The 19,010-nt window shown below is 42.0% G+C and overlaps 2 protein-coding genes across 2 annotated transcripts; both read right to left on the bottom strand.

Moving 5' to 3' along the window:
• Positions 1-7,594: 7,594 nt before the first annotated feature.
• LOC123774162 (peptidyl-prolyl cis-trans isomerase-like) lies at positions 7,595-8,424 on the bottom strand. Its single transcript, XM_045768291.2, has 2 exons — positions 8,269-8,424; positions 7,595-8,131 (listed from the first exon to the last, which is right to left on the bottom strand). The coding sequence occupies exons 1-2, from the start codon at positions 8,422-8,424 to the stop codon at positions 7,595-7,597; spliced, it is 693 nt and encodes a 230-aa protein (XP_045624247.1).
• Positions 8,425-9,797: 1,373 nt separating this feature from the next.
• LOC138356623 (tripartite motif-containing protein 59-like) lies at positions 9,798-18,652 on the bottom strand. Its single transcript, XM_069312812.1, has 3 exons — positions 18,440-18,652; positions 14,731-15,375; positions 9,798-9,956 (listed from the first exon to the last, which is right to left on the bottom strand). Exons 1-3 carry the CDS (start codon positions 18,650-18,652, stop codon positions 9,798-9,800), a joined length of 1,017 nt encoding a protein of 338 aa, XP_069168913.1.
• Between the last annotated feature and the right edge of the window lie 358 nt (positions 18,653-19,010).

The following is a 19,010-nucleotide window of genomic DNA, read 5'->3' as shown; positions in this document are numbered from 1 at the left end:
GCTTTCAAGCCTTTTCATATCGCTTTGGGAGTTGGTGCACAGAACTGGTGCGGCATAGTCTATGACGGAACGCACATAGGCTGTGTACATCATTTTAAGCACGGCAATAGAGGCGCCATGTCCATTCCAGGTCGTAGCTTTCAGTGCCCTGAGTCGACTTTTGAATGTTCCTATGAGTTGATTGAGCTCCTCTTTCTTTCCCTTGTTAGAGCCAACAGTGACACCAAGGTACCGATAGTGGTCAACCCATTCAACTGTTACACCATTAATTTGCAGTTCTTCATTTGCTCTCCGCTTGTGATGGGAGTATGCCTTCGTCTTGTTTGTGGAGAGAGTGAAACCGAGCTCAATACATTTCCTTCCGAGGAGTTCAATGGACTGTTCAATTTTTCCCAAGGTGGGAGCTTGTATTAGAACATCATCTACATATCCCACTTGTTGTGTTCCTTCCGGAAAATCAATATTTGCAATGGCGTTCATAAGTACATTGAATAGTGTAGGGCTTAAGACTCTGCCTTGGGGGGTCCCGAGTTCCATATTCATTGTTCTGGAGACTGCTCCATTGAAGCAAACCTTGGCTTTCCTCCCTGTGAGGTAGTCTTCAACCCATTTCATGAGTCTCCCATTGACATCCATGCATGCAAGCTCGTACAGCATCACAATCCCCTGTGCTTTGTCGAAGGCTCCTTTGATGTCAACAAATACAGAGTACCTAGCCGTGTCATTAGCCAAGTAATTAGCTATACAATTTGCTGTACTTCGTCCTTTAACAAATCCATTGGCCCCCTAACCTGCCTATTTTGTGCAACAGTCGGTTTAGGATGATTCTTTCAAGCATCTTGCAAGTGCATGACACGAGACTGATAGGTCTGTAATTACCAGGGTCATTGGGCTTCGGTATGGGAACAATTATTGCGTGTTTCCATTGTGTGGGCAACACTCCACTTAGGAATGACTTGTTAAACAGGTGGAGTAGTGGATTCCCAGACACTTCACACAGTGCATTGAGTATGTCGTAGGTGACGCCATCTTCACCAGGTGCTGTACTTTTACCCCTTTTCATAGCGCCCCTTACTTCCTGGGCTGTGATTGGTTCCCCCATATTCGTCATCTCTAAGCAGTGTTCTTGTAATCCTAATTCTTTTGTCATCATGTCGCAGGAGCTGTTCCCTGCTGATATCTGCAGGGAGGGAGGAGGAGGATGCTGCATCACTCCACTTGTGAATTAGTTCCTCGGCCTTGCCCTGGGGGTCTTTGTGAGCCGCAGGCCGGGTTCTGCCCCCCTTAGCTATCTGAATTTTTGCCCACATTTGTCTTGCAGATGTTTCCCATCCAATAAAGCTAGTGAACTCAAGCCATTGTCTTTCCCGCTCTTTAATCTTCTCTTCCCTTGCTACTTGACACACAGTTTTAAACAACTCTTGGTTACTTTCAGTGGGATGTCTCCGGTACTCTCTACTCATATCTCTTACATTTGCGTTAAGCATCTTTATGTAATCGTTCTCATACCATTTTATTTTCTTCCTCTGAGGATTACTTCGCCCAGGCGTATTGCGTGGAACTCTGAGATAGCTCTCAATTTGGTGATTAAGGTCATCAACAAATGTATCAATGTCTTCTGGGATTTGGTATTCTGTGAACCAGTCACTCATCCATATGTGTTCCTGCTTTTTACCCATAATGGTGGTATGAATCTCTCTTCTGCCCCTTTGCTTCTCAGTTTCACTTGGTCCATCATTTCCTGGACCGTCTTCCCTCTCAGTTCCTCCTCCTATTGCACACTTCCCAGATACTCTCTTACTTTCATGTACTCTCCTCTTTTATAGTCTACTCTTCCTTCCGTGACTCCTTGTCTTATGGGCACTGTTCTGAGTTCCATCATGTAGTCAAATACCAGGACGCAATGGTCACTTGCTCCTAGTGGTAACTATCACTTGGCATGAAATACCTAGAGGTTTTCCATGCTCCTAGTGGTATTTCTCCTAGTTCTCTATGTCATCACCATTCTAAGTAAAGTTGATTCCAGTAGGCTTGGTGTACTCCTCCTCTTTCTCCTGTGTCCTCCGTTACATGTTGTGTTAATTAGTTTCTTTCTATAACTTCCACTAATTTCGCTCCCCACGTTTCTTCTCCGCCATGAGGATTTCTGGTATCCCAGTCAATTTCTTCATGATTTATATCCCCTTATGACTAGAAACTTAGCTCTCATTTTGTGTGCAACTGTTGCTGCTCTCTGCAATGGCTCTGTGCATGCTTTGTTATATGGCAGGTATAGACCCAGGCAGGTATATGTTGTCATCATATACCTGCCTGGGTCTTCTATTGTTTGGTGGGGGTTATAAATTAACAGGACCACAATTCTTTTCCCATCTGCTGTCAGTGTCCAAATGATGGAGTCTGTGTATGTGTTTTCACTGGGATTCTGGAGTTCTTCCTACTTCCACTCCTGCTTCACAAGGAGTGCGACTCTTTCTCCTTGCTTTTGTTGTCTTTCTTTCCTTATCACTTGGTATCTCCATGTGTGTGTACTCACCTAGTTGTGCTTGCGTGGGTTGAACTCTGGCTCTTTGGTCCCGCCTCTCAACTGTCAATCAACTGAAGTACACATTTTTGAGCCTATTGTTCTCTATTAAATCTACATTAGAAACTGTGTATGGAGTCTGCATCCACCACATCACTGCCTAATGCATTTCAATTGTTAACTTTATAATGTCTCTGTGGCTCATATGAGTACTAAGTTTCCACCTGGGTCCTCTTATTTGTGTTCCACCCATGCTAAATATGTAATTATCAAAAGAAGGCACCAAACATGAAAGGCTATGTAGCACCATCAAAAGTGCGGAATAATCAGAGAGCGCTAAATATCACCAAGGATGCCAATACGAGAACATAAACGCATAAGGCGAACGATATCCTGGAAGTCAGGACATTCAACAACGCTATGCACAACTATAAGAGGGAACAGTGCAATTTGGACAATAAGAAGCATGGCGGCGCTTCATTAAATGATCATGAGTTAAGCATGTATGGCCAATACTCAACCTTACCAGAGCCGATTCCAATTGCCGATTACGGTGGAAGGAGGATGGCCATGAGGACACAATACTCTTAAGAGTACGCAGTTTGTTACCAGTAACAGAAGACTAACATTACAGCCAACGGGTAAGGATGGAGAAATGATTAACTGGGTAAAAATTGGAATAAGGAATACATATACAGGAGATGGGACAAGAGCGGACAGCTTCCTTAGCGGCAGCGTCCACACGCTCATTTAAAGAGACACCAATGTGGCTGGGAACTCAACCAGCAAAACTCAACTGACTTAAATTTACTGGAAATAAGAAACAACCAATGTTGGATCTCGACAATTACTGGATGAACCGAGTTAAAGGACCCGAGAGCCATGAGGGCACTACGAGAGTCAACGACAACTGCAAAGGAAGATTGACAACGAGAAAGCAGGAGACGAAGAGCATAGAGAATAGCATAAAGTTCTGCTGTGAAGATGCTAGTCACCGGAGGCAGCCGACACATATAAGTGCTGTCAAGAAAAAAAACAGAGTAGCCCACACCGTCAGCAGACTTAGACCCATCGGTGAAGATGGAAACAGAGTGGAAGTTCGAAGAAAAATGCTCAAGGAAAAGGTGTTTCAGAACCGTAGGAGGGGTAAAAGCTTTAGTGATGCGGTTAAGGCGCAAACCTTAAAACAACTTCGGAAGGGGGACTCTCCACGGGGGCAAGGAAGGAACATCACGAGGAGATACATTAGAAATACGAACTGAAAGAGAATCCTGTAAGCGAGATAACCGGACAGAAAGAGGGAGGTGGGGAAGTGGAACAACAACCACAGGAGGGGTAAAAGTTAAAGCACGAGAGGGGAGAGGTAGGATGTTGTAAGGACCGCGCAAGATAGCGAAGAAAGTAGCGATCACGCCGGTCCTGGAGAGATAGGAAGCCAGTGTTAACATACAAGCAGAGGACGAGAATCGAACGAATGGCACCAGATATGAGGCGCAACCCAGTATGGTGCAAAGCATCAAGATGGCGGAGAGCAGAAGCAGAAGCAGACGAGTAAGCAGGGCAATCATAATCGTGTTTAGACAGGACGAGAGAGAAATGTAAAGCAAGGAGAATGCGCCTATCCATTCCCCAAGAAGTTTGGGACAAAACATTATGGAGGGTAAGGGCCTTACAGCATTCAACGCGAAGGTAAGAGAGATGGACCGATCAAGACAAACGAGTGTCAAATATTAACCCCAAAAGCTTAGCAGAATCCTTGTACACAAGGGATCGACCATAAAGCGACAAAGAGGGACGAAGAAAGACATGCTTCCGAGTAAAAGTCATAGCACAAGTTTTAGACATAGAGAACCGGAAGCCATGATCAGTGGCCCAAGACACTTTGTGCATTTCATGGCACAAACCTAATTAAGGTCACAGATGTTGTGCTTAAAAAGACATCCTGAGAACTTGAAATTGTACCACAAAATAATCAAGCAGCAACTCGACAATAAATTTATCAAGGTTGTAGCAAATGATGACCCAAAGAAAGGTCACTACGTGCCACACCATCCAGTACTGAAAAATTCAGCTACTACCCAATAAGGATAGTATTTAACTGCAGTCCTAAGACCAAGCAGAATAGTGTATCACTGAATGACTGCCTTCAAACTAGTCCTAGTCTGACACAAAGGCTACATGACGTGCTGTTAAAGTTCTGCATCGGGACTTACACATACACGGCAAACATCAGCATGGCCTTCCTTAGATTAGGTCTCCAAGAAGAAGACCGTAACTGCACAAAGTTTCTATGGATCAAGGATCCTAACGATCCAAACAGTGAATGATCCAAGCAGAAACACTTATAGCTTTGCGTCTGTTTTGTTTGGTGCCACTTTTCCGTTTCTGCTTCAAGCTACCTTAGACACGCACTTGAAAAAGTCTAATAGCCCAAATAAAACATAAATTAGCAACAACCTGTATGTGGACCATTTCCAAGGAACAACCAGCAGTAAGAGTAAACTGCAGAATATATATGACGAGGCCAATCGAGAATTATTGGGAGCAAATATGCTTCTCTAGCCGTGGGTCTCCAACAATGCCAAATTAAATCAACTGATCGAAAAGGAATTTTCCGACTACAAAGTACCCCAAAAGACAAAAATACTAGGTGTCGAATAGGATACAACAGCAGATCAGTTGACAATCAAATTAGTGGAGCCAGACACCACAAACATAACAATGAGAAAGTTACTCTCACAAGTCAGCAAACCCTTCGACCCATTGGGACTATTAAGTCCAATCTTAATAAAAGAGAAGTTGATAACGCAGGAATGTTGGCAACAAAAGATGGGCTGGGATGATCTTCTAACACCTACCGTACAAGAAAAGTGGCAGGGGCTAGTGAAAGATTTAGACGGAATTAAGTATCTTCTCCCGGGGAAGTTTTCTCCCCCAGGAGAAGACTCCCCCAGAATTAAGTATCCTAGAGTCTGTCAAGTTCCTTCGGAACACAATAAGTGAAAAGGAACCAATTAAGCTACATGTATTCGGTGATGCCTCAGGAAAGGCTTATGGCACAGTAGCTTACCTGGTCTCAAATGGGCAAGCCAATTTGCTCACTTCAAAGGCCAGAGTGGCATCGTTAAAGAAACAATCATTGCCACAACTGGAGTTAACAGCCTTACTGCTAGGAGTAAGATTGGTTCATTATCTGATCAAGCCCTTAAGCAACATCCACTTTGAAGAAACAGTGGTATGGTCAGATAATGAGGCAGTGCTACAGTGGGTGAAAAACAATAGCAGTAAAAATCCTTACGTGAGTAACAGCGTTAAGGAAATACGAGAGTTGTCAGCAGGGTACAAACTGAGATATGTACCCACCAATGAGAATCCAGCTGACTATCTCTCCTGAGGCCTGAATTTACGGCAATTAACAAAGGCAGAGATGTGGTTTAATGGACCTCAGTGGCTAGTCAGTGACCAGTGGCCTGAACAAAAGCCACAAGTCATTGTGACCAATGTCACTGTTAACACTGAGAATCCAGAACTACCTCGGACTTTGGTAATTGATCCTAATCGGTACTCTGAACTGAATACACTAATAGGTGTCACCCAAGTGGTGTTTGATTTTCTAAAGAAAATAGGAATCAAACATAAATTACCTAGTGCCCTAAGGTACTGGGTCAACAGAGCCCAAACAGATACATATGGGATAGAATTTGACAATGTCCCTAAGAAGCTTCAAAATGATCTGGGTCTCTGAATAGACATCAACAATTATAACAAAATAAGATGTGAAGGATGCTTACAGCATGCGGACATAGATCTAGAAGCAAAAAATTCCATATTGCTTCCTTGTCACCACATAGTCAGCAAGCTGATAGTGTTATACATACACAAATACAACACTCCGCATGTTGAGGTATTAGATACTCTCACAGACTTAAGGCAACAGTACTGGCTACCCCAAGGTAGGCAGACTGTAAAATCCCTAATTAAATCCTGTGGTATTTGCCAGAGATATGATGCCAGAGCGTTTCCATATCCGGGACCTCCTCACTCCCAAAGGAACGAGTTGTACATATTCGTCCCTTTGAAACTACAGGAGTAGAAACTACGGACGAGGAACCAGAGGTTCCTTCATATGTCCGAGAAAGTGATTTGGTTCAACGTTTCAAACATTTATCAGGGATAATAAGTCGGTGGAATGACGTATGGGCTCGAAAATACCTTACTACTCTGAGAGAGTATCATTATGGGGCAAACAACTCCTACAACAGAATTAACTTGAACCTTGTGACAGTTCTGGTGGACAGCGATTTGCCTATAGGCAAAATAGTAGCCCTGACTGTCTCCTCATTCAGACAGTCAGGATATCTTGAAAATAGTGAATGTAAAATACAGAGGCAGCACTTCTCTCAAAACACTAGAGATATTAACTCCTTTAGAACTGGCAGGAAAAGTAGACGTTCAACGACTTCCAGCACCCAAAGTGCCAGTAAGGGACGTCTGTCCCGAGCGGACTGCTGCACGACAGTGCAAGCTCAAATTAAAAAACCTCTATAATTCTGAGGGCGAGGAATAAAGTGATCGCAGTCCTTAACGGAACTTCGACCTGTATTCCTCTCCCCCGGAATTATGTCGGAAATCCGACACACACATAATAACAACAGTTACCCATTAAAGGAAAAAAGTGTGACTTTTTTTTTCTCTGATTTTATCAAAAGAATTAATTCTTATTAATGTTACGTTAATCGTAACTATCTCGCAAGAAAGGCAGACCTCAAACAGAAAGAGCTGCCAGTGGCAGGTATTTAATCTTAAAGCCTAAGATCATAGGACAGCGGAAGCAAACCGCCAAGTGCCACCACACGAGTGAAACGGATGAGATGTGATCATGTATGGTAATGAGATCGGTGAAAGTGATGCTAGAGTGATGGTGATACAGTAGTGATGGTGATGAGCTGTGACCCAGTTAACAGGAGAGAGACCACAGTCCACCACAGGAATGATGCTGACACAGGAGTAATACTGTACTAACACTGTAGATGTTGTAGATGTAGATGTAGATGATGGTGATGGTACAGCGACCTAGAGTGGCAGCAAAACACCACAGTCCACCACAATCACCTCCGTGATGTAACTGTGGTTAAATGCTGCCCTCAACACATCCAGGCCGCTCACCACCTCCCCAAAGACCTGTAACCACCGATGACAATTCGGGTGGTCCCTGGTGGTGATGCCAAACTTTGCACCCCGGGCCCTCCCCAGTCCACACCAGGACCACACAGACCCCGCCCTGCCTGACCTACGGTACTGCCCTCGCAGGTCAGGCAGCAATGTGGCTCCTCCTCGACCATCATTACTCTCGTAGTCTCCACCCTCCACCCACTCCCCCGCCTGTGCTATGGCCCACTCCCCCGCCTGACCCATTTCCCACACCCCAAAAAGTTTAGAGTTGTGATAGGTGGGGCCCCATTGGCCCGTACACAACAGCACAAACTGTCTGGCCAGCGGAGTGTCAGGGGCCAGCCGGATGGTGACCCGCCCTCTTGATGACCCCGCCCACCCGAGGTCAAGGAATGCTAGGGTGCACGAGGGGTCCAGCAAGCCCACAACTTCACTCTCCTGCAGAAAATTAAACAAATCCTGTTCATAAGTCTGTAAAATGTTATCTAGTTAGTTAATAAAAGCAATGAGTATGTTTTCAGTAAGACTGACAAGGGTAATAACTTCAACAAGACTGGTAAGAGTAATAAAGTAACCTGTATGGTGTGAGCGGGCGTTTGCTGATGCAGGAGTGAGTGGAGGAAGAGCTGTCCGTCTTGTAAAGTAATCCTGGCAAAGCGGCGACCATCTAGGTCTTGTTGTACAGCAAACAATCGGCCAGTCTCCACCAGCCTCTGGACGGGCTCACTCATCCTGCGAAGGTCCTCGACCTGTGGATAGTGTCAGTCCCATTATTACCTGTTATACTGGTGAGCGCAGCAAGTCCTATCTTAAGGTTATCTTGAGATGATTTCGGGGATTAGAGTTCCCGCGGCCCGATCCTTGACCAGGCCTCCTTTTTGTTACACACCCCCTTTTTGTTAGACAGCCCGTAGCGGCTGTCTAACTCCCAGGGACCTATTTACTGCTAGGTGAACAAGGGCATCAGGGTAAAAGAAACTCTGCCCATTTGTTTCCGCCTCCACCGAGGATCGAAACCGTAACCTTAGGACTACGAATCCCGAACTCTGTCCACTCAGCTGTCAGGCCTCTAAAGGTCAAATGTAGCACCAACAAGGAGCAACGGTTTCAAATTCAACAAACATCAATGTAGAGAAAGTATTCTCCTACAGTGTACTACAGTGTTAGTACAGTATTACTCCTGTGTCAGCATCATTTATTATATATGCACAGGCTGCCTGTCTCTGGGTACAATTAATTATTATATAGGCACATGCTGTCTGTCTCCAGGTACAATTAATTGTTATATATGCACTGGCTGCCTGTCCCCGGGTACAATTAATTAATTATTATACATGCACAGGCTGCTTATCCCCGGGTACAATTAAATAATTATTATATATGCAAATGCTGCCTGTCCCTGGGTACAATAAATTAATTATTTTATACACAGGCTGCCTGTCCCCGGGTACAATGAATTCATTTATATATATGGGCAGGCTGCCTGTCCCCGGGTACAATGAATTACACACAGAAATCACAATAGCGTGATTGTAATTTATTCATTACAGTGAATTAATTGCTATATATATATGCACAGGCTGCCTGTCCCTCCGGGGTACAATTAAATCATTATTATATATGCACAGACTGCCTATCCTCGGGAACAATTAAATAATTATTATATATGCACAGGCTGCCTGTCTCCGACAAAAAATAAACAACGAATTATGAGGTGATTCTTGTGTCATGTGACTTTGCTGCAAGATGACTCAATGTCCAGTAATTAAAGGCTTCACCGTTGTGTATTAACTCAGATGTTATAAGATATTATGAAGTATTTTTGCATATGTTGAGTCTTCTCCTCTTCAAGGTCCTCATCATTGGCTGTTGGACACGCCTGTGAAGGCTGTCAACTCTGACTATTAGCAACAGTTGTTACACCATCAGCTCAAATATAGTGACAACTCAACTGGTGATTACTGGCATTGTCACCATATTTATGGTGTCAGTGTCATTATTATTAGTACCATATTTCAGCTCTTCTATTTCAAAAATTAGAATTTAAAATCTAAATGAAAAAAATAACTGAAAAAAGTTAATATTTAACATAAAACAAACTCAGTCATAATCTTACAGTTAACTGTTCCAAGTTGAATCTTTCAGTTTTGGTCCAGACTTTCTCCATGATGTCGGAGGCTGAGTCTCCCAGGTGGACGGGCACAGCTGTGACACCTGCCCCGGTGGTCATAATCTCCAGGCCCTCGTTCATGGTCTCCTGCACCTGTCATTACCAAAAGAATCATTAATTGTGGAGGCTAAGTCTTTCTGGTGGAAGGGGACAGCTGTGGCACCTACCACACACTCGACCAGCAAGTGCCAAACACCAGTCCAGCAAATGTTGCACTCGACAAGTAAGTATCACATACTTAACCAGCACGTGTCACACCCTTGACCAGCAAGTACTATACACTTGACCAGCAAGTACCAAGCACTCAGCCCTTAAGTGAAAAAACAATCGACCAGCAAGTGTCATACACCAACCAACATGTAACAAGAGAGAGGTACGCAGGAGAACAATAGAACAATGGAACGTCAGGGCACAGCGACTACCAGTCTAGGGGTGAACAATGAAAACTCATACGTCTGTCAGGTACAAACCAAAGGCAAAGTCAATTCCGGTCAAATGTGTAGGCTATCATGATGCTGTCAGTCATGTTGTGGCCTTGTTAATACATAGGGATTAGTAATCTAATTTATCAGTTAGTCAGGCCAGACCGGCCTGTCATTACCCTTTCACCTGTGCCTCTTCTTTTTTTAATCCCCTTGTCACCAAATGCAGGCTAGGTAACCTGTACTTCATTGTTACCTAGGTTGTCTATCCTCCCCATGCTCCATTGTACCTTAGCTTGCCTGTGTTCTCTAGTGTAAACCATTTCTTTCAGTGTACCTGTGTACCTCAAAGTAATCTACCTCATTTTGTTATAGTGTAACTTTAGAAATTTACTATAGTGTACAGTAATTACTTTAGTATATTAAACTGTGAATAATTCCATTTCTCCTACACTACCCATAAACATTGGTGTTCCACGGGGCAGCATACTTGGCCCTCTCCTCTTTCTCGTCTACATTAATGACCTTCCAAATGCCTCTCAACACCTCAAACCAATCTTATTTGCTGATGACACAACTTTCATTTTCTCCAGTCCTGACCCTCTTGCTCTAAATGTCACTGTGAATACTGAACTAAATAAAGTCCTTCTTTGGCTAACTGCTAACAAACTCACCCTTAACATTGACAACACTTTCTATATTTTGTTTAGTAATAAATCCTCAAATGAAATTAATCTAAGAATAAGCAATATACAAATCAGTAGTAAAATTGATGGTAAATTCCTTGGTGTCTTCATCGATAACAAGGTGAATTTCCCAGGGACACATTCTAAATATATATATATGTCGTACCTAGTAGCCAGAACGCAGTTCTCAGCCTACTATGCAAGGCCCAATTTGCCTAATAAGCCAAGTTTTCATGAATTAATTGTTTTTCGACTACCTAACCTACCTAACCAAACCTAACCTAACTTTTTCGGCTAACTAACCTAACCTAACCTACAAAGATAGGTTAGGTTAGGTTAGGTAGAGTTGGTTAGGTTCGGTCATATATCTACGTTAATTTTAACTCCAATAAAAAAAAATAACCTCATACATAATGAAATGGGCAGCTTTATCATTTCAAAAGAAAAAAATTAGAGAAAATATATTAATTCAGGAAAACTTGGCTTATTAGGCAAATCGGGCCTTGCATAGTAAGCTGAGAAGTGCGTTCTGGCTATTAGGTACGACATATATATATATATATGTATATATATATATATATATATATATATATGATATATATATATGTATATATATATATATATATGATATATATATATGTATATATATATATCATAAGAAACATATATATATATATATATATATATATATATATATATATATATATATATATATATATATATATATATATATATATATAAAATCCATAAGAAACAATAATTATTATTATTGTTATTATAATAATTATTGTTTCTTATGGATTTTATATATATATATATATATATATATATATATATATATATATATATATATATATATATATATATATATATATATATATATATATAAAATCCATAAGAAACAATTATTATTATTATTGTTATTATAATAATTATTGTTTCTTATGGATTTTATATATATATATATATATATATATATATATATATATATATATATATATATATATATATATATATATATATATATATATATATATATATATATATATATATATATATATATATATATATCATATATATATATATATATACATATATATATATATATATATATTATATATATATATATATATATATATATATATATGTATATATTATTGTTATTATTATTATTAATATTATTATTATTGTGTATTATTCTAATCTGCTTTTGTGTCAAAATTTCTTACAATGTACCTGTAAACATTTTTTGTCAATTTTACTGTGAATTATCTAAAAATTATCTGTTAGTTTAAGAACTTTCCAGAAAACGCTATGCGTGCTAGTGGCTTTACAAGAATGTAAAATCAACCTAATTTCTATGTTATCTGTTAACTCCAGTGTACCTTCTTGAGGTCATCTTGAGGTGATTTCGGCCCTTTTTAGTGTCTCCGCGGCCAGGTCCTCGACCAGGCCTCCACCCCCAGGAAGCAGTCCGTGACAGCTGACTGACACCCAGGTACCTATTTTACTGCTAGGTAACAGGGGCATAGGGTGAAAGAAACTCTGCCCAATATTTCTCGCCGGCGCCTGCGATCGAACCCAGGACCAAAGGATCACAAGTACAGCGTGCTGTCCGCTCGGCCGACCGGCTCCCTCCCTCCCTCCCTCCGACCTTCTTGTATATAAATAAATAAATAAATAAATAAATAAATAAATAAATAAATAAATAAATAAATAAATAAATAAATAAATAATTTGGGTGGGTAGCCCCTGTAGTGATAGTGAAAACAGTTATGCGGCGGCGAAATGAAGAAAAACTTATCGTATTTATAAAGTCAATTATTTTTACCTGCTGTTTACTTTTGTTGCTAACTGAATTAGCAACTATGGCAGGAGGGTATGACATGTGAGAGAAAAATTACTCACAGGCAGCAGTCAACTGAATGTGATCTGTGCCATAAAAATACCACAGGCACATGTCAAAACATCTCATAAATTAATGAAAACTCACAACAATGAGCATACTGAAGACAAATGCAATTTTAATTTCCACTGCGTACCTTGCAGTAGGCATTGCAAGGCCGAAAGTAATGAAGAGATCAGAAGGAAAAACACTGGTGACATGATTACAAAATTACAAGAGGGGTCAGAAAGTTTTGATGAAACAGTTTAAGGACTTTCAACAATTGTTAATTAACACCCGTGTAGGCATGATTCCGAGGTAAACCATGTGAACCCGGGCGGAAAGCCTTCACCCCGGGTAAACACCCAGAATGCAGGCAGAGTTGAGGTGAACTAAGGCTGAACTCATACTCTCAGGGGAAACACACTGAATTCAGGCAGAGTTGAAGATTGTGGTGTAGAAGATCTGGTGAGAACAGCAGAAGCTTTTTATAAAAAAACGAAGAAACAACCTCATCATAAGGAACCTTGCAAAAGTAGAGGGTAAGAATGAAACGCTTTGCGTCATAGTGGCTTTAGGCATTGAATGTACTAGCTAATATCTTGATATCTTGAGATGATTTCGGGGCTTTAGTGTCCCCGCGACCTGGTCCTCGACCAGGCCTCCACCCCCAGGAAGCAGCCCGTGACAGCTGACTAACACCCAGGTACCTATTTTACTGCTAGGTAACAGGGGCATAGGGTGAAAGAAACACTGTCCATTGTTTCTCGCCGGCGCCTGGGATCGAACCCAGAACCAAAGGATCACAAGTCCAGTGTGCTGTCCGCTCGGCCGACCGGCGGATAGCTCTATCTATGAATCCATCAACTTTTGTATTTCACCTTGTATGTATGTACTTTACCTGAATAAATATTTATTTATTTATTTATTTATTTATTTATAATGACCAGGAAATCGTTGAGGAGATGATAGTGAAACTGACAGATAACGAGGAGGAGGATTGGACCCACATCACCCACACAAATGTTTGAAGGAGGTGAAGAGAATGAATTCATGGATATACCTTTTACATGCGACACAATCGGGAAGAGCAATGGCAAACTAAAAGACTAATAAACCCCAGGTGTAGATGACGTTCAATCCAAAGTCGTAAAGGAACTGGAAGATGCACTATGCACTGGAACTCCTTTTCAGAAAATCCTTGGATTTAATTCAAATCGTTACAGTGATGACAGAGGTAATTGGACCTATATTACTCACAACACCCTGGCAGACACAACAATAACACATGACCTACCAGCTATATTACTTACAACACCCTGACAGACAACCCCCCTCCCACACGCACCGCTCCTGTGCCAGGCAAGTCCACTACGGGCTCACCATATCCCGTGCTACTTGCCCCGCTCCTGTGCCAGGTAAGTTACGGGCTCACCATAGCCCGTGCTACTTGCCCCGCTCCTGTGCCAGGTAAGTTACGGGCTCACCATAGCCCGTGCTACTTGGAACTTGTTCCGAGTAGTTGAATCTATAACAACAACAACTGACAGACAAAACTGTAACACATGACCTACCAGCTATATTACTTACAACACCCTGGCAGACACAACACCAACACATGACCTGCCAGTTAAATAAATGTACAAAAAGGGAATTTTAATGTATATGTTAAAATATTAAAGGAAAAACTCTTACCTGAACCATAACTGCCAAAATAGGCCTATGTCATTGAAACCGGTGCATCAGTTCTCCTCTCCGTCAATATCACTATACTGCCAGGTTGATATCAGTTATTATTTCAGATAAAATTCTATGAAACCCGAGAGCATGCACAGATATATTTTTTTATATTAATGTAACATTTAGCAGCATACCTTCTCTGATGTTTGAATGGTGTTATAATTTGGGAAGAGTTGCTGGCATGCCTGGAACATCTGGAACCAGTTTTCTACTGCGTCACTTGCCACATCCATGTCGTCACTGTTAATTTCTGTGGCATTTAGGCACAATAATATCTCCTGCAGTTTTTCCTTTCCTTCCTCTCCTTGTGTTATGTAATACTCCACACTGGATTCGTCCTGTTCCTGTAGCTCAATTGCTGCATTATTCTGCTCAACTAATCTGTCCTGAACCTGATAGTGTTGAGTCTTCCAGTCCTTCAGCTGCCTCCGGTACTGACCCAGCTTGGACAGTACCTCTTCATAGTCAGTAATGAGCCTGCAGATCCTGCTCGTCTGCTCCTCCACCATAGACCGAAACTTCTTATTGGTCCTACGTGTGGGTTGACCACGTTTGTGCTCTCTAACAAAGTCTTCTACACAAAAGTTGATTGGGAAGGCAGCAGAAGACGTGGCTCTGTGGTGCACACTGCAGCGGGGGCAGATGAGAGTGTCCTCCTCAATAGTATTTTCAGTGCACAGGGAGCAGAATGTATGGCCACAAGGCAGGCAACGTGGCCGGCGCCCTTCTTCATCATAGTTAAGAGAACAGACTGAGCACTCCCCTGGGTTGTTGTGGCCCTGTGGTAAAAAATCAACATAATATGATAGGATGTGTTATTATATCCAGTTTTTGAAGTCAGATTCCAATAATAAAATCAAGAACGAAAGAATCTCATCAAGATATGTTCATATGGATTGTGTAGTGTGATCCTCTTATATTGTACTTTCTACATTGTAAAAATATGTACTTAAACAAATGTGTTCGATACCTGCAGTGAATATAAATAATTCATCTGAAGTTTAAATTAATTTGCAGTTATTTCAGTGTTTTTTTGAGACAGTCGAATACGAAAAGGAAATGTTTCCACAGATGTATATAAAGAACAGACATTCGTATATAATAAATATAATAGTGTTAGTACACATGAATCCAGTCATATAAAGGTCTACATAGTCATGTGTATATTACACATCATAATACAAATTCTTACCATCGCAAAAAAGGCTACAGAGGTGTCTGTGGTCATCACTGGTGGTCGAGCAATGGGACTGGACGAGGTGTTGACTGTCTTCAACAACAGACTGCAGAGGTGTCTGTGGTCGTCACTGGTGGACGAGCAGTGGGACTGGACGAGGTGTTGACTGTCAATTATATTTACTGTACAATTAGTAAGCATATCATTCATTATATGAAAACATAAGTTTACACAAGAGAGTTGTAATGTAAATAAAAATTAATAAAACAGGTGCTACTCGTCTCAGTAGGTCACAAGAATCATCACGAGAGGACGTTCTAATTGTTATTGTATTGAGATATTGTTGCTTGATTAATTCATCATGGAAACTCATGTAATGTGTTACTTGGGTGACTGTGTAATACCCCAGAGTGTGGAGGTGGACAAGTTATGTGAGAAAGGGTTGAGGGAGCACTTGGTGGACTGTTCTCACCTATCTGTACTTGTATAAAACCAGGGTTTTTCACACTTCCCCCATGAACACTTTCTGTGTGTAATGAAGGGCGAAGAAGTAGAACAGCTTATTGACGGAGCCCGGGTGCACGGGTGAATTGTGTAAAACACTGGTTTGTGTCTCGGAGAGACTGCAGGATCCGTGTAAGGGGCAGATGAATTCCCGGTTGCAATTCTTCTGACCGTGTTGTGGCACAGTCGGTTAAGGCGCGTCTGGGATCCTTTCGGACGTAGGTTCGAACCCTCATCACGACCCTTGTGAATTTGTTCATAGATTCTGTTGCTTTTCATTTTTAAAAGTTTTCCATTATTGCTGCTTTTAATTTTAAAACTGTAAAACCCTGTGAGCGGAGGTTCAGATTTCAAGAACTGCCAGTGTTAAAAGTGTTACCAATACACTCACAACACCAAGTGCACACTTCAAGCTGCCAAATGTACCACCTGTGCTCAAAACCACCACTTCAAGGGCTGCCTGACATCAACCCAACGCTGTTTACTTGTGGTGGAGCCCATACAACCATCTCTGAAGAGCGCACCTACAGCAGAAAATGACTGAAGCTGGTCAATTTACTACCACCTCTCGACCTGGTCTATTCTTCAATATTCAACCAGAAGCGTTTCCTGACCAATCGTTTCCAACAATGCGGTAACCACTCTACAAGGTAACCGATGGGGGTGATGACAGTGAGTTCTCCAGCGTGTTGCCCAGTCAATAACCCAGCCACAGCCTTAAATATGGATGTAATTTTCTGCTGTGTTACGCAGCTGCAGGCAAAACCACTCTACTCTAGACAAGGCGCATTACCATAGGAGGTCATGAGCATGCTCGGGAGGAGACGGAGGGCCTCCTTATAAAATGAATATTGCCGGGTAAAGCACCATTCATCGTCACTGCGACCCGTTGCAGGGGTGGTTACAATGTGCCACAAACGTCTGAAAATTAGGACTGCATCCCTTCAACAGTAAGGCTTAACCAAAAGCAACCTCTAGAAGATCCTTAAGGACGGAACCTGCAATACACCCATCAACATTGGTCAGGAAAGGATGGATATTGTGTTTTACTTTTCCTGTGAGGAGGTCCTTGAAAAACTTCAGAAATTTGATTACACACTTCGTCAACTGCACCATCCCCTTCCCCACTTCCCCTGTCAGTACCTCACAGAAAGTAAACAAGTAATTATCAAAAGGCACCAAACCGGGAAGGCTATGTAGCACCACCAAATGTGCGGAATAATCAGAGGGTGCTAAATATCACTAAGGAAGCCAATACGAGAACAGAAGCGCATAAGGCGAACGACATTAAAAGTATCCGATTCACCAAGAATTCTATCGAGGGACAAGCAACCTCGAGGGACGGTCGGAAAGCAAGACACGCTCATGAACAAATCCACAAGGGCCGTGACGAGGATTCGAACCTACGTCCGAGAGCATCCCAGACGCTGCCTTAATCGACTGAGCTACAACATGATTAAAATAATTGCAATGAGAAGTTCTACTGAACTTACTTTGATCTTGCAGCCTCTCCGAGATACAAACCAGGATTTTACACAATTTCCTCCATGCACTCGAGCTATGTTAATAGGCCGTTCTACCTCTTCGCCCTTACTTCATTACACACAAATCACAATAGAGTGATGCATCAAAAACACACGCTCATCCTGGAAATCAGGACATTCAACAAAGATATGCACGACGGTAAGAGGGACAATGCAATTTGGTCAATAAGGAGCCAGGCGGCGCTCCATTAAGTGACAGTGAGTTAAGCATGTATGGCAAATACGCAACCTCGCCAGAACCGTTTCCCAACGCCGGTTACGGTGGTAGGAGGACGGCCATGAGGACACACTACTCTTAAGAGTACGCAGTTTGTTACCAGTAACAGAAGACCAACAATCCTGCCAATAGTTAAGGATGGAGGAATGAATAACTGGGTAAAAGTCGGAATAAGGAATACCTTTACGATAGATGGGACAAGAGCGGACAGCTTCCCTAGCGGCAGCATCCATATACTCATTTAAAGAGACACCAATATGGCTGGGAACCCAGCAAAACCCAACTGACTTCTCGTATTGGCATCCTCAGTGATATTTAGCGCCCTCTGATTATCCCGCACATTTGTTGGTGCTACATAGCCTTCCCGGTTTGGTGCCTTCTATTGATAATTACTTACTTACTTTAAATTTACTGGAAATAAGAAACAGCCAATGCTGAATCTCGACGACCACTGAATGGACCGAGTTAAAGGACCCGAGAGCCATGAGGGCACTACGAGAGTCAACAACAACTACAAAGGAAGATTGACAACGAGAAAGCAGAAGGCGAAGAGCATAGTGAATAGCATGAAGTTCTGCTGTGAAGATGCTAGTGTCCGGAGGTAGGCGACACATAAGTGCTGTCAGGAAAAAACAACAGAGTAGCCTACATCATCCGCAGACTTAGACCCATCGGTGAAGATGGAAACCGAGCGGGAGAGTGGATGAAGAAAAGTGCTTAAAGAAAAGGTATTTCAGAACCGTAGGAGGGGTAAAATCTTTAGTGATGTGGGTCAAGGATGTACAAAAACTTCGGAAGGGGGACTTTCCACGGGGGCAAGGAAGGAACAACACGAGGAGAAATATTAGAAATACGAACTGAAAGAGAATCCTGTAAGCGAGATAGCAGGACAGAAAGAGAGAGGTGGTGAAGAGTAACAGAAACTACAGGAAGGGTAATAGTTAAAGCACGACAGAGGCGATAGGAAATAGC

Source organism: Procambarus clarkii, chromosome 73 (assembly GCF_040958095.1).
Source record: "Procambarus clarkii isolate CNS0578487 chromosome 73, FALCON_Pclarkii_2.0, whole genome shotgun sequence".
Lineage (NCBI taxonomy): Eukaryota > Metazoa > Arthropoda > Malacostraca > Decapoda > Cambaridae > Procambarus > Procambarus clarkii.
The sequence above is the reverse complement of the archived record's forward strand: the minus strand, read 5'-3'. Positions and strand labels throughout refer to the sequence as shown.

Coding starts and splice junctions, on each gene's coding strand:
- LOC123774162 (XM_045768291.2), bottom strand. CDS start 8,424: ATGAGTGAGCCCGTCCAGAGGCTGGTGGAGACTGGCCGATTGTTTGCT. Junction 8,132..8,268: donor CGCCCGCTCACACCATACAG/GTTACTTTATTA, acceptor AATTTTCTGCAG/GAGAGTGAAGTTGTGGGCTT.
- LOC138356623 (XM_069312812.1), bottom strand. CDS start 18,652: ATGTGTCGCCTACCTCCGGACACTAGCATCTTCACAGCAGAACTTCAT. Junction 15,376..18,439: donor TTATTTCCAGTAAATTTAAA/GTAAGTAAGTAA, acceptor TTTTTACCACAG/GGCCACAACAACCCAGGGGA. Junction 9,957..14,730: donor CCATTCAAACATCAGAGAAG/GTATGCTGCTAA, acceptor TGGTAATGACAG/GTGCAGGAGACCATGAACGA.